General features: G+C 43.7%; 1 protein-coding gene across 2 annotated transcripts in view; it reads left to right on the top strand.

Annotated features, from left to right (window-relative positions):
- The first annotated feature begins 1,025 nt into the window (after nucleotides 1–1,025).
- The window catches only part of PDE10A (phosphodiesterase 10A), a 763,936-nt gene continuing 738,571 nt past the window's right edge, over nucleotides 1,026–26,390 (top strand). Inside the window, exon 1 of one of the 2 annotated variants that reach the window (XM_004465920.5) lies at nucleotides 1,026–1,922. In XM_004465920.5, coding sequence (XP_004465977.2) covers nucleotides 1,865–1,922 — 58 coding nt within the window. In that variant the 5' untranslated portion in view covers nucleotides 1,026–1,864. Of the gene's footprint in view, nucleotides 1,923–3,006; nucleotides 3,254–26,390 lie in introns of those variants that run through there. The other variant, XM_058289686.2, reaches the window with a different exon arrangement.

The following is a 26,390-nucleotide window of genomic DNA, read 5'->3' as shown; positions in this document are numbered from 1 at the left end:
TTGTGTGTGATGGGGAAGGCCCGGGAATGATTTAGGAGGGAAAGCTAAGAAAAGGCTGAATGAACTTACTCCAGCGCCACTCTGGAGGCCCTGTGCAAAGTTCCAGCCTGCGGAGACCACAGGAGAAAGCAGAGTGACCAGGGCGCCACTTGCCTTCCTTCTGCTATTCCTAGGCCCAAGCGCGCGAATCTGCAAAGGGCGCAGCGGGCTGGGAGCCACTTCAGGGTGCTTGGGTGGGGGTGGTTCTTAGAATTCAGGATCTGGGGCTGCTTCCCTTTGAACACGGGTGAGAAGCGCTGCGGGGGCCCAGTCGGGGGCGCTGGCCTCACCCCCGCGGGGCAACTCCCTGCAGAGGGAGACCCTTGATTGCCCGGGAGAGGGACTCAGCTCTGCAGTCCTCCTGCACCGCACATTGCCCACCCCACTTCCTTCTCACAGCGCACCCTGGAGAGAGGCGGGAGGGGACTGCCAGCTCCCGGCCTGGGGCCTCCGGAGGGTTGGGTGGGGGGCGACACCCTTCGCCCCAGGCCCTCCCGTGCGTCCTGTGGCCGCTTGCCGCCCTGTCCTCTGGGCACTGACCGGTCCCAGCTCTCCGTCCCCGTCCACGCTCGCCGCGGCGGGAGAGCGCCTTTTCGCATTCCAGCCCCGCGGGGGGCAGAAAAGACCCCTGGGGTGGGAGTGGGTCGCGAAAGGCAGACGCCTGGGCTACTTGAGGGTGGCGATCGGGGTCCCCGAGCCCCCAGGCCTCCGCACCAGGGCGGGAGCGCAGCTCTGCGGTGCTTCTGGGCGTGCGGGGAGAGCGCACCCCAAAATCCCCGACCCTTAGCTGGCGGGGTCCTGGCGGGCGGGAGCCGCAGACCTGCTCCCCGCCGCGCCCGCAGCCGCGCTCGGCCTCTCCAGGCACCGTGGCTCCCCAGGATCTAACCTCATCCATGAATGGGGAGGGCGAAGAGGGAAAAATAACGCCACCGTATAGTCTACTCCCGCCTCCCCCGCGCCCCATCTCCTCCCCCTTTCCTCCAGGCAGAGCCTGCGGGACAGAAATTGACAGAGCGCGGGGGCGGAGAGGCTCCCGCGGGGGCGCGCGGCGGGGGGAGACCGGCTGGCTGGAGCCTGCACTATTTATGCACCCTCAGGCCACAGGCCCCCCAAAGGGCAGAGCGGAGTCCGCCAGCACCCACCTCCAGCCCCGGCGCCCTTCCCTCCCCCCAGCCTCCCTCTCCCGGGTGCCTCTGATTGTCTGATCCCTCATTTGGGGGCGGGCTGGCAGGTGCGGGGGTGGGAGCCGTCTCGGCGGGCGCGGGCGAGCCAAAGGTCCGGCTGCTGACGTCGGAGCGCCGCGCTCCTGTCAATGAGCGGCCCCGGCGGCCCGGGGACCGTCACGGCAATGAGGCTCAGACGTCATCGCCTCCTGCTGGACGCGGGAGGAGGGGGGTCCGGGCCGCCTCTCGCGGCTTAAAGGAAAACTCTCTGAGTTCCACGCAGCCAGGGGGGGAGGAGGCTCGATCCTGGGTAGCACATGCACCCCAAAGATGAAGTGCGCGCGGGCGCGCGGGCCGGCGCGCACACACGCGCGCACTTGCACGGGCATTCGGTGCGGGCCAAAGTTGGGGGGCGGCTGGGAGGCTGAGCGCTGCCCTGCTCGAGACCCCCATCCGGGAAGAGGCGTCTTCTGCACGGTTGAGAAAGGGCTCCCTCTCGGGCGAGAAGATCAGCGAGAAACCTGGGGAAGCGGACACCTGGGAGCGCGGCTGGGGAGGTGCTGAACTTGACCGCCCCGGGCTCGCGGGGCCACTTGTTTCGCGCCCTTGTCCCTGGAGCCCGGGACCCACCTGGCCGCCAGGCTTCCTCCCTCCCCGCCCCGATGCACGAACTTGGAAGGAAGGGGAAAGCGGACATGCGCCTCCGCGTACTCTGGGCGGGTAAGTTAATAGTTCTTTTTACCCCCGTTTAACCCATGGGAGTCCAGAGAAACTTCATTCCAACCTTTTCCTACTTTTTGAAAAAAACTTCCCATCCTTTATCCCTTTGGGCAAGAAGAAAAGATCTGGGAGAGTGGGTGCTATGTTTGGGGACACGACTGTTGTGTGTGTGTGTGGGGGGGTTTGGAGTGGTGAGTGGAAGCGAGAAAGTAGAAACAGGAGTCGATCAGGGGGGAGGACTCGAGGGGTTGCAGAGGAGGTGAGAGAGTGGCCGCCGAGCCGAGCGCCGCCGGAGCGGTGGCCTCGGGGCTGCGGGCGGAAGCGGGGACTTTTCGAGCTCGGAGGTCCCCGCCCGCGGCGCCCCGCGGAGGCGGCGGGAACCCGCAAGGTCTCGCTCCCGAGGCGGCCGGGAGAAGCTGCGGGCGCACGCCTCACCTTCCCGCCGCACCTCCCCTCTCCAGTTCTGAATGGGGACCCGGACTTCCCCTCCTCCTCTTCCCCGGAGCCGCCCCTCTGTTCTGCCACCGTCCCCACCTCCCGCAGCCCTTTCCGCCTGATGTCACCGGCGAGGAGGGGCGCGGAGTCCCGAGCACCTGAAGGCATCCCTGGGCTGCATTCTGCAGCATTTTAGTTTCTTTTTTTATCCCACCTAATTTTCCTTGCAAACCACGAAAGCACCCCCCACCAAACACCCCAAACACGGTCCCCCCCCACCCCCACCACGCACCACCCCTTCATAAAGAAATAGGGGCAGGGGTCCTCACACTTAGCACCCCCAACTCCACCCCCTCCCCAATTAGAAAGAAATCAGCTGGGGTCCCCCAAGAGCTTCTCCTCTCTGGCTTTTGATCTCTCCTCCCCTCCTATCCTTCCCGTTGAAAAGAAAAAGAGGAAGGAGAGGGAGCGAGGAAAAGAGAGAGAGAGAGAAGGACTACTGGAGCAAACAGCCCCCTAGACGTGGGCCACTTTGGTGGCACTGGGCTGGTAGGATCCGTGCCCTCGCTCCCTGCCGCCGCCTGCCTGCCTTGCCACGCCAAAGTCCCTTCCCCTCTTCCAGCGGCAGTTTCTTCCCATCTCCCTCCCCCGGCTCTTCTCCCCACCCCTTTCGCCCGTCTCTCCTTCTCCCCTCCACCGCACCCCACCTCCACTCTTCTCTGCGAGGGGGGAGGGGCAGGGGGTGGGAAACGAAACCCACCCCCCCTCCCCAAAGTCCCAGCCCTGGCCGGAGATGTCGAAGAAACGCAAAGCCCTGGAGGGTGGAGGTGGTGGAGAACCCCGGTTCCCCGAGGAGAGCCCCCCTGCCTGGTTTGGGGGCAGCAGCGAGGAGCAAGGTAGGGGGGTGGGGAGGGGAGGAGGGGTGGAGGAAAAAGGAGAGCCCTCCCAGCTCGGCGGCGGTTGACATCCTTCTCCAGGAATGCACTAACCAGCCTTCCTCACGGCTTCCTATAGCAAGACAACTTGAGGAGACTTTTTTTTTGTTGAATTTTCCACAAATGGGATTTTACAAGTGTCTTCAGGAAATGGGGGGTGGGGGGTGGGAATGGGCTGGGGACGCGGTGCTGGAGATCTGGGCGAAGTGGAGGAGATGTGGGGATGAGTGGAAGGTGGGGTGGGATGGGAGAGGTGGCCGGAGAGGCCAGGAGGTAATTGTTTGGGGAGGGGGGGGCTGCTCTCTCTGCCGCCCTTGCTATCAGGTGTCACTGGGGTGGACCAGCTGCCCTGTGGGTTGACAGCCTGTGCCAGTGTCTTTGTGAAGGACCTGTGCCTGGAGAGTGCTGATGGCCATGGTGTCCACCTAGTGTTTGTGGCTGATGAAGGAAGACATGCAGGGACACTGCCTTTTCAGTGCCTCTCCAGTCCAGGGATGCTCTGAATTGCGTCATGTTGAAGCTTCGTCCCTTGCACAGGCAGGGAAGGCTCTTTGCAGCCTACTCAAGTTGGTGGTGAGGTTGGAAGCAAATTTCATGACGTGCTGTGATTGCAAGGAGAGATGGCGCGGGGAAAGCAGTTGGGTACTCCTTTGCCTAGAATAATGCCGGTGAAAAAGTGAAGAGGGAAAATTCCCTATGAAAACAAAAATGAGACTTTGGTATCTGATTTCCCACCTAGAGGAAACCCTCACAGACACCTTGATTTCACTTAAAGCCTTCTGGATCTGGTTAAAAGTAGGCCTGCAGGAGCCAATCCAGCAGTTTCCGGACGGTGGTTAAGAAACAAAGGCAAAATGAACCGGAGGCAAATGTTTTGTGATGGGTGAAGCTGTGGAAAATCAGGGGAAAGAAGTCTGAGAATAATCTGGACCCAAGTAGGTGGAGAAGTTATGGTGTGTGATTGCTTTCCTTTCTAGAATGGAGCCTTGCAGTTTTGGGTTTTGTGGCAGATACAGATTTGAAGAAAGCACGGGGCAGGGACAGATGCATGGCTCCAAGATGGAGTCAGTGGCAGTTGCCTTGATGCATTAAGAAACATGAGGTCACATAAGTCCCTCCTGACCATAAGACATGAATTTCAATCTTCCTTGGGAACCCTTTGCATGACTTGCATGTCTTTTTTAACAAAGGATTTGGTGTCGGATATCCCTGGACAGTGCCTTTCTGGTTTTAATAGGAATAAGTAAGATCAGTGCTGCCCCGCTTAACCTGAAAGGAAAGGGTGTTTTGGTGATTGTCCATATTTTAACTTCTTTTGCTCCTTTCTGCTCTTTAAAGCAAAAGCCAGTGCATTTCTTAAATTAATTTTACTGAAAAGGTATTTGGTAAGGAATTCAAATATTGCAAATGACTTTTTTTTTTTTTCAGGAGATTTGGTATTTTTCCATTCCTGGAAGGCTGAATGCAGTTTTGCCATGAGCATCTGACAAATTCATCAGCTCTATACAGAGCATTTGGCCTTTTTTTTTTAAACTTTATTTTTAAAGAAGTTTTAGATTATAGAAAAGTTGCGTCGAAAATATGGGGGATTCTCTTATATCCCACTTCTCCCCCTCTCACATTTCCCCCTGTTAATAACATCTTTAGTGTGGTACATTTGTTCAGCTGATAATCAAATATTGAAGCATTGCTACTAACCGTTGTCTATAGTTTACATTATGGTACACACTTTGCACTGTACAAATGTATAGATTTTGACAAAATGTATAATGGCCTGTATCCATCATTGCATTATCACACAGAACAATTCCGGTGTTCCAAAAATGCCCCATGTTACACTAATTTTACCCCACCCACCTCCAACCTCTAGTGACCACTATCTTTATATCACTGTTACAAGTTACTATACTATACTTACTATACTATACTATAGTATATTACTATAGTAATTACTATAGTAATAAGTTTACTTTGGTTCATTGTTGCATTCTTCCCCTTACGTTTGTTCATTCCTCAGTCTTGAGAGTTTTTGGGTAGCGATGCCCACTTAGCTTCCAAATGAGAGGGGGCTTAGATGCCATGGAACCGGTGGATGGAACTCTCTTGCAGTTGTGGATACTCTGTTTTTTGTCCATCACCACGCTTTTGTCCTGGGTGAGTCCGATGCACTGGAGAGCAGGTCATCAGACTTGTTGGCTGCAACTCTGCTGCGACCCGGGGCTCAATCAGGATATGGACAAACCAAAGATTTATGTCTCTGAGATATATTTAACAGGTACAGCGCTAATTATAGGTTCAAATGAAAGGGGCAGAAGAGCGATGTGTAGGGAAATTGTGAATGAGTCTAATTCTGTTACATTGGGGAACTTGGTTAACAAACGTCTGAAGTCAGGCTCATCCATGCGGTGCTAATTTCCTGGGGTTGCGTGCCCTGCCTGGAGTGTCCAGATGTCTCTAGAACCTTCCGGAGCCCGAGGCTTTGTTCACAGTGAGATCCTCCTGAGACCCTGTAACCCTTGGAATGACCTCCTGACTCACTTTAAAATCTGTTCTCTGTGAAAACTCTTTTGTATTTAAGATTTCCCCCTTTTGGTCAAGGCCTTTTTCCAAATGCATTTCTAATTGACACTTGGTAATAATACCTTGGTGCCGGAGAAGGCCAGAGCATTTGGTTTTGACCTGAGGATTAGTCTATAGAGGTACAGGTTATTTTCTTTTGGTTAAGCAACTGATGGACTCTGTGGGATCTGATGTCCTTATAATGGCAAATAACAAGGCGAGTACAATTTCTACTATTATAAAATTAATGAATGCATGGCAGCTGGTTGTAAAAAAGCAATGAGAATTGTATTGTAGCAGCTATTTCTTATCTTTTTTGTGGTATTAGAATTTTTTAAAAAGCTAGGCTTTGGAGGTCTTGTACCACCAGCAGCAAATAATTTCTCCATCCCCTGGTGGAAGGAGACCTGGCAAAGGATAGTTTGCATGTCAGAGTAGACAACATTAAGTACCTATATCCATATTATTCTGAGGTTATCATAATTTTGAGATGACTTATCTGTACAAATTGGTTTAGTTTTGATGCTTGAAATGGCTACTGATTTTGCGGCAGCCTTCGGATTTAGCAAATAAAATGCTGCTTGATAACTGTCTGTGACTATGCAGTTGTGGAAACCATCAAGAGTTTGTACACTCAACTACCATGTTATTGTGAGTTTATTTCTTTGGGAAATGGTAGCCATGACACACACCAACAAAAGGAACACTTAGGGAAAAATATATGGCACACTTGAATGATGGAAGATGGAGAGTTCCATTTGGAGCCAGGGCTTAAGTGACTGATGCTTATGGAATGAACAATTAAATGTGAAAGGATCCCGTATACATGTTTAGGAAAGTGGGTACCTGCTACCTCTCAAACGCAATGTTTTTTTTCCCCTCTTTGAGTCTCTAAACATCACTTTTGAAACTATGCACATTGAAGAATGAAGAAAACTATTGCAGACCTTGAAAATGTGGAAGGAGCTTCTTTAAAGTTCTAACAATTTGGAAAGTCCATTTCAACCTCCGAAAGTATATTATAGCATGTATTAATTTAAGGCAATTGAAAATTAAGTTCCAGTGCTAGTCATTGATTTAAAGATTGTCTGTCAGCAGGTTGATTTGATATAAAATTTTGAAGAACCCATAAACATGTAAGGTACCTGGGGAGCGTGCAGGAAGAACTTTGGAGAAAAGAGCCAAAACCTATTGCTCCGTTTTATGCCTTCACTTACCACTGATATAAGCCAAGGTACACCTAATCCTCAGAAATGGCTGGTAGGTGTTCATCTCAGATCCCATGTTAGTTATTTTCTGGTTATTGCGTTGTAAAGGCACCTATCTTGTCTCTAGCCTCTTCAGGAGGACCTTACGGTAATGCAGGTGAGATCTAAATGGGTGACTGAACACACATGTGCAGGTTATGGTTCTCTGCTTGACCTTGATAACCCTCTCCAATTTCATTGAGCTGGGCGAAGGGGAAAATAAAGGGCACGCTCCTAGCTTTGGTTGTAAATTTCTTTGGACGTCCGGCGAAGTTACTGGACATGTGTGTGACAACCTGGTTAAAATGTGGTCTTTGGTGGGTCCCTGCTGTGTCGGTTGTCCCAGATGATGGAGGATATCTGCCTAAAATGCTAACCTTAAAGATTTTACCTTTACAACGTAGAGAAATTTTGTGTGTGAATGGGCGATGCCAACCACAGTTTTTTGGTTTGCTTTTGTCCTGAGTTTCTTCATAGCCTTGAACTTAGATATCAGGGGACATTTCGGTTTTCTAGTAACTATGAAAATACTGGATATCAGAGACTTGTAGGACAAGAGTGTCTGATAGAAGCACTGAAGAATTATATTTATTTATCTTATAAGAATAAACTTTAATTTCTTTCATTCTCTTCACATTAATCTCTTTTCAAGCAATTATTATGAGGAATAATTTCAAGGAATAATAATATCAATCATAATTTATTTTAATCATGAGATGTCTTATTGATTACTCTAAATTTAGATGTACCATTAAGCCCTGTTTTCTCAGTTACATTCCAGTTAGAAACCTATTCTCTTAGACCTGGTAGCTTCTCTGAAATCCCCCCTTCCCTCTCTCACCTCACCCTAATTGTTCTATTTTGCTCTGTCTCCTAGTTTTAACCTCTATTTCTTTTAAGATGTTCTTAAAATGTGAGATAATGTCAAATGTATATTGTTACATTAAATTGATCTCATAAGTGTCTTACAAATAAGTTGTTTCTATTTTTGGTGAAATTGGTTACACTCATACCCAGCCAGGTTTTTTTGGGTTTTGCCACAATGGTTTTACAGTTACCCAAAGGCAGACCTCTGGTACTGTGTATATGTAGGGGGAGATTCGAATAATTCAGAGAAGTACAAGAAATGAAGAATGAACTGAGGAGTACTTGGACCCAGCCCACCTTTTGGATTCCAACCAGAAAGGAAGTTGCATATATAAAAAGAGAAAGGGCATCCCTTTGTGCCTCATCTGTAAAGTTGGAAGGTTGAATTAGATGACCTTGGTGGCCAGATGTCTAGGGCTTTGATTATGATTGGGTGATGGGATGAATAAACCATGATTGGGCTCTAACCTAAATGGTAACTTAAAAAGGAAATAAGTGAAGGGCATCCTTATTGACTTTCTGAAAAGGGTGGAATGAAGAAACTACCTAAAAGCTGGTCATTTGTAAAGGCCAGTAGCTGGAAAGATGCTGTCTTTCTAGATCCACCAGAATCTCCAAGCACCCTTTGACCTGCAATTTCGTAGCAACCTTTCTTTACATTGTAAATGGTTAATGTTTACACTCCCACTTGCCAACCCTCTCCCTATTTCCCCACAAGCGCACACCTTCCCGCTTTCTTCTGGTGGAGAAATAGGATTGCAAATACAGAGTGGTAAAAGTTATGCAGGCTTGCCTCCTCCAATCACTTCAGAATAGTACATAAGAAACATTTGCTTCTAAGGTAAGCAGAAATTTTCTTGACCTTGTTAGCTGAAGGAGAATTTTTAATAAAAGAACTTCTCAACTGTGACATGAAATTTGTGGGGAAGAGTTCTTTCATTTTCCCTTTTGTTCCTTGATGAATACAACGTAGCGGTCACAATTGCCAGTATCATCATCTTATACATGCATTTGCACTCTCACACACATGTAAGTGGACATGTTAAAATGTCAGATATTACAAAAGGATATACAGATGTACAACCCCATTCACCTTCCTAAAAGTTCACCAATATTCTAAGGTGCTTATGTAGCCAATTAGAAATGTTCTGTGCACATACAGACTTACATATGTAATATCCCTTTCTTACATAAATGTAAGCATCATGTAGATGCACTCTCCTTATACCTTGCTTTATTCACTTACCCCTATACCTTGGAAATTTATCAGCATTATAGCTTTTTTAAAAATAAATTGGCTGCATAGTATTCCATTGTAAGGTTTACCATGATTAATTTTAATTTATTTGTAAAAGATTTTCCTTGGGAATTAATTTTGAGCCAGGTATGAATGCCTGAGAGGCCTGGAAATATATTTTGAAAAATTTCAAATCTACCGAATAGTTGTAGAACTAGGAGAAGGAACATCTGTATACTCTTTACTTAAATTTACCAATCGGCACATTTTAATAAAGGGTCCGACACCATCTTTGACATTGACAGCTGACGGCTTTCAAGCCCCATTCCATTCCCTGTCCCCTTCTGGTGACACATCTGGACAAGCTGATAAGTTCAATCCACCTGTGACATTTTATGAATCCCAAAAAGAGGAAGATTATGCTTTTGAACTAATCCATTCCTGTGGGTGGGAGGCCCTTTGGAGTGGGCTATGTCAGTGAGGCGGGATTCAGGTTGAGTCTCCGCCCTCTTGCTGGGTCTGATAAAAACAGAGATGCAGAGGGAGGCACAGGAAAAGGGAGCGGCCATAAGTGATCCAACTTTGGGAGACAAAGGAACTCCAGGTTTGCCCATAGCTTGAGCTCAAGGATAGAAGCCCCTGAGGCTCAAAGAGCTAAGGCTCAGGGAGAGACAAGCCACATGCCTGGTTGCTCACAGCAGTGCAATGCCAGAAAGCTCTTTCATGATATTAATATCCCTCCTAAAGAAAAAAAACTCATTTTTTAACAAGGGAGGGGACTTTAAATTATCTTGACATTTGTCATCAGAATATTCCTCATGAAGTGATCCACCTCTGCTTAAGACAAATGCCTTGATACATGCTGCCCGCGGTTTGTTGTTTCTTTGTGAGATTCTTTTAGACTTCTTTTGTTGACAAATGTACATTTTCTCTTCACCTCCTCACACCCTAGGGAGCTGAGCTTTACCTCCATTATTTATTTTACGGTTGCTACTTTGTCAGTTGTCACTTGTTATTTTATGCTTTAAAATGTCTAACACTAAATTGGAAGCAGCATGACCAAGCAGCATGACCTGTGATGCATACATGTCGTTCTTTACTTCCCTCTTCGATTTTGAAACTTGACTAGTCTCAGTTTGAGAGGCAATGAGGTAAAATAATTAAATAAATAAAAGCTTCATGGCAGACTTCATGCCAGTTTGAGAAACTTAATTCCAAATGATCTTTGGAAATGTCTGGCAGAGCTATGGTTTTCAGGTGTGCTTCTACGGCTGACTCCGCTGATTTAAACATTTCAGTTCTCTTTTAAAAAATTAGAAGCAGGAAATTTTAAGTGTTTTTGACTCCTTTTCTCCCATCTTCAATAAACTCAATAAATGTGCATGTGTGTGTTTTTTTTCTTGATTGGAGAAGCACCATTAACAATTTGGGCTTGAGTTTTGGTCAAGAGAGAAGGAAGAGAAAATTAAAGCTTCCTGTTTATGCAAATATTTGCCAGGTGTTTACTATGTGCAAAGCACAAGAAAATTGCAATGGCTGATAGGTCACGGTTTATTTTCCCAGCTCTTTCCCAGTTTTCAGTCTGTAAAGGAAGATAGGAATGTGTTGCGGGAAGCAGACTTGGCTCAATGGATAGAGTGTCTGCCTACCACATGGGAGGTCCACGGTTCAAACCCAGGGCCTCCTGATCCATATGGAACTGGCCCACTTGCAGGGCCGATGCATGCAAAGAGTGCTGTGCCATGCAGGGGAGCCCCACATGCAAGGAGTGCACCCCATAAGGAGAGCTGCCCAGCGTGAAAGAAAGGGCAGCCTGCCCAGGAATGGTGCCAGGAGAGCTGATGCAGCAAGATGATGCAACAACAACAACAACAACAAAAAGGTACAGATTCCCAGTGCCACTGACAAGAATATAAGCAGACACAAATGAACACACAGCGAATGGACATAGAGAACAGACAACTGGGCAGGGGGAGGGGGAAAATGAGGAGAGAAATAAAAAATAAATCTTTAAAAAAAAAAAGAATGTGTTGCACAAGCCGTTAGGTGAATGGCTTCATGTGAAATGTCCAAAGCCTCACTTATAGAGGCTTCTAGGTGTAGTTGAGTTGTGTTTTGGATAGCCTTGAATTTCTAATCTGGGATGCTCATTAGGCACTCAGGAGTTATTCATCATTTTCAAGCAGGTGAATCACACAGAGTCCCTTTTTGTGCAATTTTTTAAAAAATAGAGATTTCTTTGTAAGAACTTTTACTAGATTTAATAAAGACCATAGAAAATCCCTTTTTTTAGGGTCAAATCCATGTTCTGGTAACGCTTTTTCAATGTACCATTATTGCTGCTGATATTTTGGTCATTTATTCTTGACTAAAAATACGCGCAATGGGTAAAAATGCAAAGATGCTAAGGGACATATAAGAAAAATAAGTCTCTTGTCACTCAGTAGTATTTCAAAGTTTTCCTCATATTGGCCATTTCATTTAAGTTTATTCTTAGGTATCTTAATCTTTTTTATTGCTTTTATAAATGGAGTAATTTCTTCTACTAAAATTTTTAAATAGTAGTTTTGTTTTTTAAGAGATACTGGGGGTGGAACCCAGAGCCTTGTACATGGAGAGCACACGTTCAACCGCTGAGCCACACCTGCTCCACAATAGTAGTTTTTTTTATAGACTGGAAATTATAAATATTTTAATAAACTGATTTTAAAATTTTGAGACAGTCTCAAACTTACAGAAAAGTTGCAAGTAGAGTAGAAAGAACAATTTTTTTCCTGAGCCATTGCCTCAGATAATTTCAGTATGCATTTCGTCCAAACAAGGACCTTCTCATATAGAGCCACAATATAACCACAAATATCAGGAAATTAACATTGAGTATCTAATACTCAGACTCTGTTCAATTTTTGCCAGTTGTTCTTTTGAGAGTCTTTGACCCATTATCTGGAAGCCCACTTTGGGTAATGGGGCGCCCACTGTGTTTGTGAGTGTTAAGGGCCCCCTGAGTTGATCTGGCATTTTAATAAGGCTTTCTGCTTAAGCCTCATCCATTTCAGTGCCTCCATTTACCACAGCCCAAGGTCTTTTTAAAATACTTTTTAAAAATACGACAATGGCTATGCATTTGTTTTATTTAAATCTGATTTGTATGCAGGCAAGCCCTGTGGATTCTACACGATACTCCCCACTAGCATTATACATCTTGATGACTCATCTTTGCTTTGCATTTTGTCTGATGCCTTTCCCAGAGCAGGCACCTGCCTTGCCTTCTCCATTATTTCATTTTGGAATAGGAACATTATCAAAGACCAGCTTAATGAGTCTCAAGTTTTTTTATTTACTTTCTGGGCCCTATCATTTTTGGATGATGATCACTACTTTTTACTTGCACTGTCTCCTAGCCATGGATTTCTCTCTGTTTGCCACACAAACTAGAACCAAGACCTTCACCAAGATTCCTGCATGCTTAACTTTAACATATATATTATGTGTTTGAGAAAAGCTAAGAGAGTGTAATTCTGATGAATGCCATTTTGAAACTGAGAAGGAGAGAGTTTTGGGGGTAAGCAGTAACCTATCCATTTGTACAGTTAATAAAACATAAGGATCACTTGACTTATGAATAAATGAATAATAGCCAGATGAGAGACTGGGAAAAAGAATACTGAACAATTCCTGGCCTATCTCACAGGCAAAGGTGAAATCCAGGTTAAATGATTACAAGATGGTCAAGTGTTCTCTAGGGAAAATGCACACATGCTATTTCTTAATTTAAATTTCTCTTTCATTTTTAAATGCTTTGCATTTGTCTAGGAAAAAATATTGATACTGGTGTTTTTCAAAAATTCTGGCAGCTAAATCATTCCTCCTCCTCCTCCTCCTCCCCCTCCTCCCACTCCTCCTCCCCCTCCTTTTCCCCCCTCCCCTCCTCCTCTTCCTTCTTCTCCTTCTTCTCCTTCTCCTCCTCCTCCCCCCTCCCCTGCCCCTCCTCCTCTTCCTTCTTCTCCTTCTTCTCCTTCTCCTTCTCCTTCCCCTCCTCTACTTCCTCCTCCTCTTCCTTCTTTTTCTTCAGACGGAATTCCTTTTCTTTTATCTTCTGCAGCTTACGCCATAGATGGAGGAGTGACATTCCAAGTTTAGGGCATTCTGATTATCAACTAGGACCCCTGGTATACAGCTAGCACTTCATGCCTATAATAATTATGGTCCCTTCTTTCCTTAGTTTCTTGAGGTTTGGGAGCCAGATTTCTAGTTCTTCTCTAAAAAGTTTAGAGAATCTCAGGGTAGTCATTTAGTGCATTGCCCTCACAGTTTCCTCTTATCTTTCCTCTCTTGTTTTCCTTTGTTTTTCTCTCGTTTATTTGAATTTTTCTTTTCTCATGCTCTACTGTGTGCATTGTTGTTAGCTGCCTGAAATCCGTTTTCAAATAAGAGTACGAAAACATAACGGTCATGAGACAAGTAAATATATTATTATTTGGAAGCAAGGTCCACCTACTTTATTCAGTTGCATGCACCTTGAGGTCAAGGACAATATTTATTTGTTTGTTTTTTGCCAATCTTCCTATGGCTATAATGCCTTTTAAAAATTATACTGACGGCTCTATAAATGGTTGAATTAATGTAAAGGAATGTCTGTGAGCATTATAGCCAACATGACAAGACAGCAAAATTGATATTTGCTACAATGACAGCAGAAAAAGTGAGTGGGATTCAAACATCAGCTAATTCTTAAGCACCTTCTATGTGTTGGCTTATGAGGGATGGAGTTTGAGTTGGGGTCCCTGGCCACTAGTGGTCCACAGAAGTAGTGTTAGTCATAAGTACTTGAAAAAATGGCAAACCACAAAGAGAAAGAAATACAGTATGGATGCAAAATGCAACAGGGAGAATGGGGGTTAGGGTGCAATATGATTTCTGAGTAGGGTAGTAAAGCCTCACCTCCTCTACCTGAACTGCCATCTCTAGGAAATATACAGGAAACCAAAGGTCTATGCACTCTTGAAACTAACTCACAGTGACCCTAATTTTCTTAAACCTCCACTTACAGTCATAGAAGCGAACTTTGCTACTCTTTCTGTGGTCATTAGATTTCCAAATGCACAACCTTTCTCCACCCGAAGTTCACCTGCGTCTGAGAGGCATCAATGAATTTTAACCGTCTTAGGTTATGAGTGCGTTGTGAACAAGGAGCTACCTTTGTCGTTCTCTAGTCTGGTGGAGTAGGATGCAGGTAAGTGATTAGCAGGGATTTATGGTGACTACCATTCTCCTAAATCCATTGATCACAAGGAATGAAGCAGGGTCCAGGATCCACGACCATCAGTATATCTTACCGAATATTTTATGTTGCTATGACCCAAACCCACAAAGGACCCAGAAGCCATTGTTAGCATTCTCTTCTGTAGCTCTGATTCACCTGGCCAGCTGCCAAGGGGCTCTTCAGTGCTGATTGCTGTGGTCAGGTACAACTAGGGATTCAGCGTGGACAGCTTTTCAAAGTCGGCACACAGTGCTGTATAGCTATTTAAGAGCCAACCTAGATTTGCCTAGACCAGGACGCAGCTGTAAGAGAAATTTTTTAGATCTGACCTCAAATTCAAAAGTTGCCTCGAAGCGCTATTTCCTAAGCAGCATTGTATCCAGCCCTGGGCATTCTTTGAATGACAAAGAAATATGAAGTTAAAAACTGGGGTGTTAAGGTAGTGGGCATGCATATCCAACAGAGCATTCCAACTCAGGCAAGGTTTATGATCTGGACAAGAATGTCGTTCCATCCTCATTTTGTTAAAATGAAGAAATCTTTACTCCAGAACTCTCTTCAGCAACATGTTCCCATGGTCAATGCCCTAATGTGTATTTCCACCTAGACTTCATTTCAAACTCTTGAAAAACACGTTTTATCTCGCGTCTGCCCAGTCGCCTCTTGGTCTCTCTGTAGGAGGAGATGGCCACACCCTTCACCATGCCACAACAACCAGAGACTGGGAGGCATCTCTTTTATAACAATTGTATAAATTCTACTTCCTTAACATTTCTCTCTCTTGCCTAGTCACTTACATTGTCCCTGTTTCTCTTGTCTTAATTCCATTTTGCATCATCTCTTGCTTGGAAAATTCTGGTATCAAACCTGGACTTATTGTATTCTCTTTAAACATCTTAGGGGGTGGCCTTCAGGGTCAAACTTGACAAATTTTATTTACTGCCTCCTCACTCTCTCACCACCTCCAGTCCAACCCTCTTTGATTCCTCTTTGCCTTAGCAGTACCTTTCCTTATTTTTCCTTCTCTTTATCTGTGTGGTAAATTTTTACTCTTACTTTAATAACTACTCTATTGTCTTCTCCTTTGTAGGAAGTTCCTTGATTTTCCCAAGCAGAGATTTTCATTCTCTTCTACATAGCACTTGCCTAATAAGTTGATCTGTGTGTTTGGAACAAAGCTGTTATTACAATTACAAGTCTTCCTAGTAATTATCTGTCTACATGACTGTCCTTCTTCTAAAGTGGACACTGCTTGATGATAGGGAGCATGTGTTATAAATCTTTATATCCTTTATGCCAATAGCAGGCTTCTAGAAAGTATTCCATGCCTTTCCGATGAATGAGAGAGATTCTATGGTAAATTTTATTAGATCACTCAAATGGAACTGGTTGGGCAGTTTTAAAAAAAACGAATCATGGATATTTCAGATATATTATGCTCAGATTTCATCTCTACATTTAAAAAAATAATGTGAAACTGGTAATGATAAGAAAAAGAAAAAAAATCATGATTAAAGGGTTAGAGAAACTAGGTCCTATGAGATAACAAAAAGAAGTCGAATATCCCTTAACCTCTCTGGATCTTACTTTTGTAACCTATAATGAACAACTGAACTGTTGTTTGCTGTCTAAATCCTCTTCCAGCTTACAAGAATCCTGATTCTAAATTGGGGCTGGTTGGCTTGGGGAAGATAAGGGAGGACTTGAGTTATTTGAGTAGACATTGGCAACTTGCGCCATGACTTCAAGGCTGATAATGAGGATGTGGGTTAAATTATATAGGGCGGTTTCATAGACAAAATAGGGAATTTCTTGACAATACGAAAGAGAAAATATTGAAATAGTTGACTACGAGAAGTCTTTGAGTCTGTTGGTTTTAAACAAAGAAGCTACTGTTCTTGATAGTTTGGGATTCCATCTTCCAAGAAACCAAGTGACCTTGATGTTATGCCTAACACTGTGGCTTTTCCTTCCAACACTGTTGACGCTATGTAATCCAGATGTTGTGAATCCAGAGCCTGACATGCAGGTCTTGCCTTCAAAGTCAAGTCAGGTGGCGATGCCAGCATGGTTATTGCAGCAAGAGAGGTCAGCAGTGGCATGGTGGCAGTCCACAGAAGATGCTTCAAGTGGGTGAGGAAGTACAAGCCGGAGTTACTGCATTAAAAAATTGGGGAAGAAAGAAAAGCAAAGAGGCAGGAGAGCATGATTTTTACTTTGTCTTCCAGTCACAATAAAGCTTGACATATCTATCAGGAACATTCAAAACCTATATGAACATGGACAGTCAGGCTGTTGGTTTTTGTTTGTTTGTTTTTTATCTTGAAGCAACAGAACTTCCTAATTTGATGTTTTTTTGAACCATGAATTAGCATCAATCTTTTTTTCATTTTCAGTGTTTCAGTCAAAGTCCTAACAGGACTACACTTACTTGGGATTCAGGAGACACGGATACAAGTTCTGTTTGACCGTTGTTTGGCAGTATGTCTTTCAGTCAGTCGTCCATCTACTTCCTTTGAGCCTTTCTTCTTTCTTAGTAGAAGTATGTGTCTATTTGAAAATATGTGCCGGAGACTTTCAGTAACATTTTCACCACAGTTCTCTGTGGGTAGATATTACCCTCCCATTTTAGATGAAATCATGAACCAAAGATGTTAAATCACTTCTTTTTTTTTTTTTTTTTTTTTTTTTAATTAATTTTTTTTTATTGACTTTGTAATAATGTTACATTAAAAATATATATGTGAGGTCCCATTCATCCCCACCCCCCCCACCCCCCCTCCCCCCCCCCCAACAACACTCTTTTCCATCATCATGACACATCCATTGGATTTGGTAAGTACATCTTTGGGCACCTCTGCACCTTATAGACAATGGTCCACAGTTAAATCACTTCTAAAACCTCACATACTTTAGTTAGTGAGCTTATTAACTAAATCTACTAGTTTAGTAGGTAGTCAAGTTGGATTTTGAATCTAGAACTCTTTGGCTAAAAATCTCATACTTAAAAAAATATATAAAGCTGTCCTCTATGAAAATGAGGATAATAATATATGCTAGGCCTGTATAAGTACCAAATGAGAGAATGTTTGAGAAGATATTTTGAAAACTGGGATGCACTATTCAAATATAAGGTATTATCAAATTAGACATTAGTTTTCCAATCAGAGATTTTGAACTGCCCTGGATGGGGTTTTAAGGATACTTTTTCTCTTTCCTCATACAAATGTGTATTGTGAACATGTACATACAAATAGGTTAGTACATGTGTGTGTGTGAGAGAGAAAGGAGGGGGAGAGAGGGGAAGAAGTGACACAAATCTTGATTAAATACTTGAAAAATGTTTATTTCAAAAGGCGGGAAAATTTGCATCCTTCCCCAAATCTGACAGATTTCCATCCCTAGTAGATAAATATATTTCTAAAATTTGGGTAGTTAGAATGGTAATTACAATTTAGTTGTGAGTGTGTGTGAGTGTGTGTGCACAGAGTTCTCAGTTTAACTCCTAAAATAATCAGGTTCAATGCATAGAACAAACTTAAACCTTGTGGCTTGAGGGACAGTTAATTTGCTGATCACTAAAATGTGCTGGAGAGCAGATGTAGCTCAAGTGGTTGGGTGCCTGCTTCCCATGTATGAAGTCCTGGGTTAGATCCCTGATACTTTCTAAAAACAAAACAAACAAATGAAAAAAAAAAAAAACCACTTTCTTTGGAGAGCAGATACAGCTCAGTGGTTGAGTGTCTGCTGCTTGCTTTCCGTGTACAAGGTCCTGGGTTCAATCCCTGGTACTGTCTAAAATAAATGTGCCTCTGATGATGAACTAGAGACTTGTCCAAAAGCAGACAGACTTCATTCACCCAAGGAGGGTAATGATAGTCTTGTGATTCATTGCCTGGGACATCTCACTGATTTTATGAACCTGAACTTATAAGGATCATAGTGAACATAGATCATCTCTTGCCTTTACTGGCTTGTTCAAGACTCCATATGATGTTTCCCACAGCTTATTTCAGAACTCTAATTTTGTCCTGTGTCCTCCAGACACTTTATTATAAAACTTACCAAACATGCATGGCTGCTATCCTGTAGCAGGTGATTAGAGCCTGCAAAAACAGAAATTTGGGCCTTTTTACATCCTCTCCCCAGACCCAATGAAAAACATATTTTTCTCCATGATGTTGTCTGAATAGTTATTCCCACCTGAATTCTGCTGTGGAGCAAAACCGAATGTATAGCCAAGTGATGAAAAATGATTCAGCAATGGGTGTCCAAGTTCCTTCAGACAAGATGTGTAACTAGTCAATGGTGCAGCCAGCTTGGAAACAGCCCCTGGAGCTACTCCTGTCTGGCGCCCCATTCCCGTCCCCACCCATCCGCCCACCAATTAGAACCTGACAGTCTGAGCTAAGGGCCAGCACTCCTGTGGTACGGTTCCTAATGTTTTTCAGACTTGAGACGTGGATTAAAGGCTGTCCCCTAATGGATACCCACAATATCTGGTGATCTTTCTTCATGGGGCTTGCCACTACCTAAAAAGTTCAAGGGTGAAAGAGGCTGGAATGTCCAGTTGGAGTTTGGTGGCAATTGAGCCTGGGTTCAACTCTCAGCTGCCTTGCTACTGATGAGATAATCTTGGGCAAATTTCTTTCATTTTTTGGGTGGCCTTATGTAATTTATTTTTTGTGTGTATTAAGTTTTTAATTTTTAATTTTTCAAAAGATACTTAGGGGATACAAATGCCACAGAAAAATTATAGGGGATTCTCATACGCCCTACTCCCCCCCACCTCCCACATTAGTAACGTCCTTCATTAGTGTGGTACATTCATTGCAATTGATGAGCACATTTTGGAGCATTGCCACTAAGTGTGGGTTCGTTTACCTTATAGTTTACACTCTCTCCCACCCCATTCTGTAGGTTATGGCAAGGTTTATAATGGCCTGTATCTGTCATTGCAATGTCATTCAGGACAATTCCCAAGTCCCCAAAATGCCCCTGTATTACACCTGTTTTTCCCTCTCCCTTCCCTCAGAACTTCCAGTGGCTACTGCCTCCGTACCAACGATACATTTTTTTTTTTCCAATGCTAGAATCACAGTAAGTTCTATAGTAGAATTACACTAAGTCTACTTTACTCCATAGTTCATTCCTCCCAATCTTGAGGATTCTGGGATGGTGATGTCCACTCCACCTCTAACTGAGAGAGGACTGTGATCCCATAGGGCCAATTGATGGGGCTCCCTTACTTGCAGTTGTAGACTCTCTTGGTTCCTCGGTATGGTAGTGGGCAACTTTCTGAACCTCAATTCCTTCATGTAGCCATATATTCAGTATTATTAAGGCTGTAATGCTGGGCCATAAGGTTGTTTTAAGTATTTGAAATTGCACATGTGAAGGGCTTAGCAAATAATATGTATGTAAGCAGTAGACATACTAAATAGCATAACAATATGAATATCTCGCCATCAATGCCAGTTGGCATCTTGGGCTGCAGTTGACATTCTCCCTTCAATGCCCATAAAAGATGCTTTTTTTTTTTTTAATCACAGGTCACACCCAGATAGAGAAGAGGTGATTCTGGGCTAAAAAAGAATCCTGGGGATTTCTGGAAAGGGTAAATCATTTTGTGACTCGTTGGGGGCTTCCCTCTGAAGAGAGCATATCTTCCTGCAGGATAACCATCCTGGTCTTAGCCCATGCTTTCTAGAAAGCCTCACAGGCTGGGAAACTTCTGCATAGTTTGAGATGACCAGATTAGAGGGGCTCTGTGTTTTGATTGTGACATCACATTTATAGGAGAGTTTTCCAGGCTTGCTGAGGGACTTCACGAACCAATTATCACTTAAGTAGAGAGTTGTTGATGGTGGAGCCTTTGGTAACACCCAGTGTTCCGGGTCTTGCTTTTTGATTTTGTGGGTAACGAGCAACGTCCCTCCTCTCCTTTTTGTTCAGTTCTACTAATGCTTGCCTAATATTCTGTATGACACTTTCAGGTCTTCACAGCTTTTTTACATGCCTGTTTTGGTTGATCCTTATGACTGTGTAAAGTAGGATGGGATCATAGAAAGCATTATCTCCATCTCACGAAGAAGACCGAAGTCCAGAAATGCTAATGACATGCTTGATGTCATGGAACTTGCGCTCACCATCAGGAGGACTTGAACAGAGTCATAATTCCATGCAGTGACTTAATATTCTTTCTGGAGTGTTGAAATTCAGAGGATGTAAACACTTCAAATGATAACTTCTAAAGTCAGTCCTCAATTTCAGGCTTCTCAGTAACTACAGGATGCCCTGTACCCTCTAACCATGGATGTGACCTCATCCTGGAGGTGTATGGGACCTAGAAGTTGGTCGAAATCCTACACTGTGGCCCCATTGCTGGATATGGCTCGGAACCAGCCTCGGGCTTCCGGTACTTTCCAACGCATGCAAGTCCAATGCCATTCCTTCGTTACTTCTTGCTACCTAAAAGAACCAAGGAAAACAGTTGAGGGGTGCTGTATTAGACCATTCTCATGCTTCCTTTTTTTTTTTTAAATACAGGATTAGTTTATTATCTATTCTTTATGTTTACCTCAAACAATTTATGTATATGCATATATGTATATATATATATAAAATGTGGAATGTTGAATAAATGCTGATCAATAAAAATATTACATAGTTGCTAATGGGATTTTAAGTACAGCAAATTATTACTAAAAAGTTTATAATTGTGATTATGGCCATATTTGTATGGGGAAGATTTTATCAAATACTTTTGATTCCAGTCCAAAGAAATCAGCAAAATATTTATGACATAAATATTTATTTTATTTTATTTTTTAAAAAGATTTATTTATTTCTTTATTCCCCCCCCACCCCCGACCTCTGCCCCGGTTGTCTGTTCTCTGTGTCTATTGGCTGCGTCTTCTTCTCTGTCCACTTCTGTTGTTGTCAGCGGCACGGGAATCTATGTCTCTTTTTTTGTTGTGTCTTCTTGTTGTGTCAGCTCTCCGTATGGGCGGCGCCATTCCTGGGCAGGCTGCACTTTCTTTCGCTCTGGGCAGCTCTCCTTACGGGGCGCACTCCTTGAATGTGGGACTTCCCTACACGGGGGACACCCCTGCATGGCACGGCACTCCTTGTGTGCATCAGCTCTGTGCATGGGCCAGCTCCACAGGGGTCAAGGAGGCCCGGGGTTTGAACCGTGGACCTCCCATGTGGTAGACGGACGCCCTAACCACTGGGCCAAGTCCGCTTCCCTAAACAGGTAAATTTAGAATTTCATTGGCTCGGTTGGATTGAGTCCTTCATGAACCGTCATGGAAACTTCTAGTTTGTGTAATACAATTCCATACTGAATAAATTACTCTGATCCTTTATTTTTTACTGGTTTAAAACTTTAGGGTAAGATTTTTAAACACTGTTACTAAAAAGACAATTTCGGTTTTGAAGATTTACTATATGAAACATTAAAGTCAGGTATGGATTTGGGCCTTTTCGACAAACTCCTCAAGAGTATATGAACTAGGAAGTCTTGAGGCAATCTGAAATATTCTCCCCATCTTCACCTGGAGTGATAACCTCACCATCTCCTGGGCCAGCATGACTTCCTGCTCTCCCCTCCCCCACATTACGTCAATCTCACCATCCTTCCTTCCTTCTGCATGAGGATTGCACATGTCCTCTTCTCTCAATGCCAGTGTTCCTACCTGTACTCTACAGAACCCTACCTTCTCAGGGGCCATGGGCTGTCCGTTATTCCTTTTTGCTCAATTCATTGATTCACTTCCCTTAATACTATATAAATCTTCTTCATTGTTCTCTTCTTTCAAAAGTCTTTCCTTGATTCTGCAGCCCTCTCTAGCTATTACTTCCCCTTTTCATTACTACGCAGCTCTCTTTGTTCTGGAATTTAATTATGGCATGTCTAGATGTAAGTTTAAAAATTTACTCTACTTTGGAATTCAGTGAACCTTTTAATTTGAAGATTTAACATCTTTCCTTAGTTCCAGGAAAATGTGGTGCTGCGTGTTATATCTTGGGTCACTTCTATTCTCTCTATTTTTCCTTCCTTGAGCTCCTTTGGTGGATGTATGATTAGTCCTCCAAGTTGCTTTACTTTTAGTTTTACTTTTGACCTATTCCTGGTGTGTTCTTTGTAAACTTTGTGCTGTGTTCTGGGGAAATTCCTTTACAATACATTTTACCATGTTGATTTGGTCTCTGTATGCTATTCATCCTATAATAAATTATCGTCTTTCATTTTAAGAATCATATTTTCCATGGTCTTCACTGATACTTGTTTATCTCACCTGTCCTTGTTTTATAACTTCCTTTAAGGTTTTTAGAGGTGTGATAACTTGCTTTATTTCTAAGTATACTTATATAAAAGCTGCATTTAAATTTTTGGTTGCTTGAATTACGTTAAATGTGAGTTCTCACATCTTCTGTTAGATATGTGTAACTTTGTCATCTTGCTTTCATCTCAACAGTTATGATTCCTGTATTAGTCAGGGCTCCCCAGTGAAACAGAACTGACAGGAGATATCTATATCTATATATCTCCATATCTATACTCATATGTATATCTATCTCATCTAAATCATCATCTCTATATATAAATATTTAAAGATTTATTATAGGAAGTGGCTCCCATAACCATGGGAACTGGCAAGTCCAAATTCCGCAGGTTAAGCTACAAGTTGAAAACTTGATGAAGATGATGTTGAATTCCCCAGGAAAAGCTGGTTGGCTGCAGTAGAGATAGAAATTCTTTTTTCTAACATCTGAAATCCTCAGTCCTTACTTTAAGACCTCCAAGTGATTGGATGAGGAGACTCCTCTCATTGCCAAAGGCACCCTCCTTTGTTGATTGTAGATGCAATCGGCCATAGATGCAATCAACTGATAAATGATTTCAATCCATGAAATACCCTCCCAGGAACAATTTTGACTTCTTTGGCCAAACACCTGGACACTAACCCAGTCAACTTGACACAGGAACTTAACCATCACAATTCCTTATTAGAGGTCCTTTGCTTTTGTTCATGTATTTTGGCTGCTGGGGTGTGGGATGGGGGTGGGTGGAGGAAGTAACTTCCTGGGTGCCTGTTCTTCATGAGTTCAGTGTGAGTGGAGAAAAGTCAGAATGTTCTGCCTGGAAGGAAGCCATGGGGCCTGCACTCGTAAGTCTAGCCTGCTTTTCATTCTCCCCTCTGGGCAATCCCAGGCCTCTCTGCCCAGAGGCAGCCAGCCCCTGAAAGTGGCAGGAAGGAAGGTTCAGTGATGTGTAGGCCTCCCTCAGTGGTCCCACCAAGCAAGGAAGCCTTTCCCTTTGGGTTGTACTTCTGTCCTCTCTCAAGCCTGGCCTTCACTGCCCTCTTCAGGTTCTTTTCTCCTAAGCCATTGGAAAAACCTCAAAAAGAACCTTGCCTGGATCTAGGGCTGACATCCATGCTGATCTCCCAAAATGAATGCAAAAACTAGACAGAACCTACTGTGCCTCTCTGATTAATCTTGGTAGACTTGATTTAGGTCATGCATTGTTTATGGTGCAGCATTCATGATTTTTCTTATAGCTTAACAGAATCCTTAGGAAGGGAAAGAAAAGCCAAGAACCTCTTTGCTCTCTTTCCCAACCCTGCCCCCTCACGGCACTTCCTCCCCTTCCCATTCCACCCAGTATGGAAACCGCTGGCTGGAATTGGAGAGCTGAACATTTTTTGGGAATGGCTTCACCTTGGCTTCTAATTCCACTGAACATAATGCAAACTTTTCGCTTTGTTCTGTACTTGTGATGTTTGCCAAGAACAGCGTGAGGGAGAGGTGCTGAGCCTGAAACTGTGCTGGGTTCAGAACTAAACTGTAACACTTCACCACTTCATTCATCACCGGTCCTACTCCTAGTTCAAGTCACCGTGCCCGTTTTAAGGGACCCTGTGTATCCAGTTTCTCCTTTTACCCAGAAATGCTATAGCCCTTAGAGTTTCCAGTTCAGCTGGAGTCTTGAAAGTGATGAAAGGATGCATTAGGAAAGAAAAGTCTCCAGACATCTTTTGAGAGGAGGAACTCTTTGTTTTAAAAGTATAGTCCGAAGGGGTAATCATTTGCAATGACTCATTTCTTTCTGCTTTTCTTTAGGCTTTTCACTGGAATGTCCAGCCCTCCTGCTTCGGCAGAGTTCTACTTTCTTTTGGAAGGTGGAAGCTTAAAGGTATTTGCTTGAAGCATGTAGCAGATCATTCCTGGAGATGCTGGGTCTCCGTTCATTAAACCCATGGACCCAGATCTTTTTTTCTCATGCTACATGGGAACCCTTCTATTTGAGGTCTAACTTCTGGGAAGTGAAAAAGGACAGGAATGGAAGATTCAGTGGTTTTCTATAGGAACTGAGGCTGGTGCTAGTTTAAATTGAGTTGGAGAAAAAAAAACATAACCGCTTGAGCACCAGACTTGGAAATCCAAACCAATGCCAACCCATGTTTCACACTGTCCCCTTCAGTGACTTTACCTCCAGCCCCTAAGAAGCACACTACTGAACTAAAGAATTGGATTGTCAGCCAGAGTCTCCAAGGTGGCATGGGCCTGATTTGAACTCCCAAACGAAATTATTTTAAACTAAGCTAGAACCAATCTATGATTTAAAGATGATGGCTGCTTTTGTATTGCCATTTATCGCTGTACCTTTCTGCTTCCTTCAAAAGCTTTTATGCTGTTAAAGGTTAGGGGCTCTATCTTATACATACTACCCATTTTATTCTCACAATGACCAATCACAGCTCCTGGAGCACAGTGAGTAATTAATAGGGAGGTCATCGTGCCAAGCGGTTTGGAGTTGGACCCAGAGGGATCTGAAGTCACCTTGCCTTAAATAAAGTAAGTCATGTGAAAAGCTTAGTGCACTGACTGGCAGAGGGAGTGCCTGGTAAAGGTTAGTTACAATTATTATTAATAACACGTGCTTCATGAATGTGTTATGGAGAGCCCTCCGTTCCCCGTCCCTCCCACCTCTCCTTTGTTGGGGTCCTACTGAGGTCACTCTCTGACCAGTATAGTCTTCTGTGACTATGTTGTTTTTGCAAATGCTCCTCTCCAGGAGGCAGGCTGCTCTTGCCCGCTACCCTTGCTCTCACTTAATATGCCTTAGCACTCTTTTCCACGCCTCCAGAGTCTGAAAGGAGAGGTACCATATTGACATGAGAACTCTCTCAATGACGGTTGTTTCTCAAACTTTATTTAAAGGAGTTCAGGAGAAGGCATTGCTACCCGTGGCAATTTCTCCCCATTTCACTGAGTCCTTTTTCTAAAATCCATATTTGGGTAACTTGGTTCTGTGGTTTCTTGCAGCTTTATTCTTTTAAGCAGTTCTAACAGTGCTCAGTTTACTAATATCTCTAGAAACATACCAAGAATGATGAAAATCACACACAAAAAGCAAATCTTATGCCATCTTGGTACAGTTCACTTGCAAAATCCTTTGACAATCACTCAAGGAGTCCAGGAGATTTTTTTTTATTATTTCTGTGAGCTAGCAAATTTATCATTCTACCAAAATTGTGAGGAATATTTTAAACTTTTCTGTTGCAACGTTGGGCAAGATTCACCAGATTCTGTTTCTTCTCATGGTTCTAATGCGATTTTTTAAAAAAAAATCATTATTTTTACAAGGAAACAATCAGGGACTTACAGGGTTTTCTCTTTGACATCTTTCTATTTCCACTGAGCACATCAGCGAACATGTCGACCATGGTTTGGAATTCAAATCATGTCATAGAATCAAAGGGCTGGCCAGTGGCAACTTAAGACTCCACCATAGCTAGTTTATTTTAAGATATATCCTTTCCTAAAGAGTGACTAATTGGGAGAGCCATGATTCAACCTCCTTCAGTTCAGAGCATTTGGTGGAGGGAAACACAACCCAGAGATTTGGTGGTA

This window comes from Dasypus novemcinctus, chromosome 28 (assembly GCF_030445035.2).
Source record: "Dasypus novemcinctus isolate mDasNov1 chromosome 28, mDasNov1.1.hap2, whole genome shotgun sequence".
In the NCBI taxonomy this organism is placed as follows: domain Eukaryota; kingdom Metazoa; phylum Chordata; class Mammalia; order Cingulata; family Dasypodidae; genus Dasypus; species Dasypus novemcinctus.
This window is presented reverse-complemented; position numbering and strand designations above follow the sequence as displayed.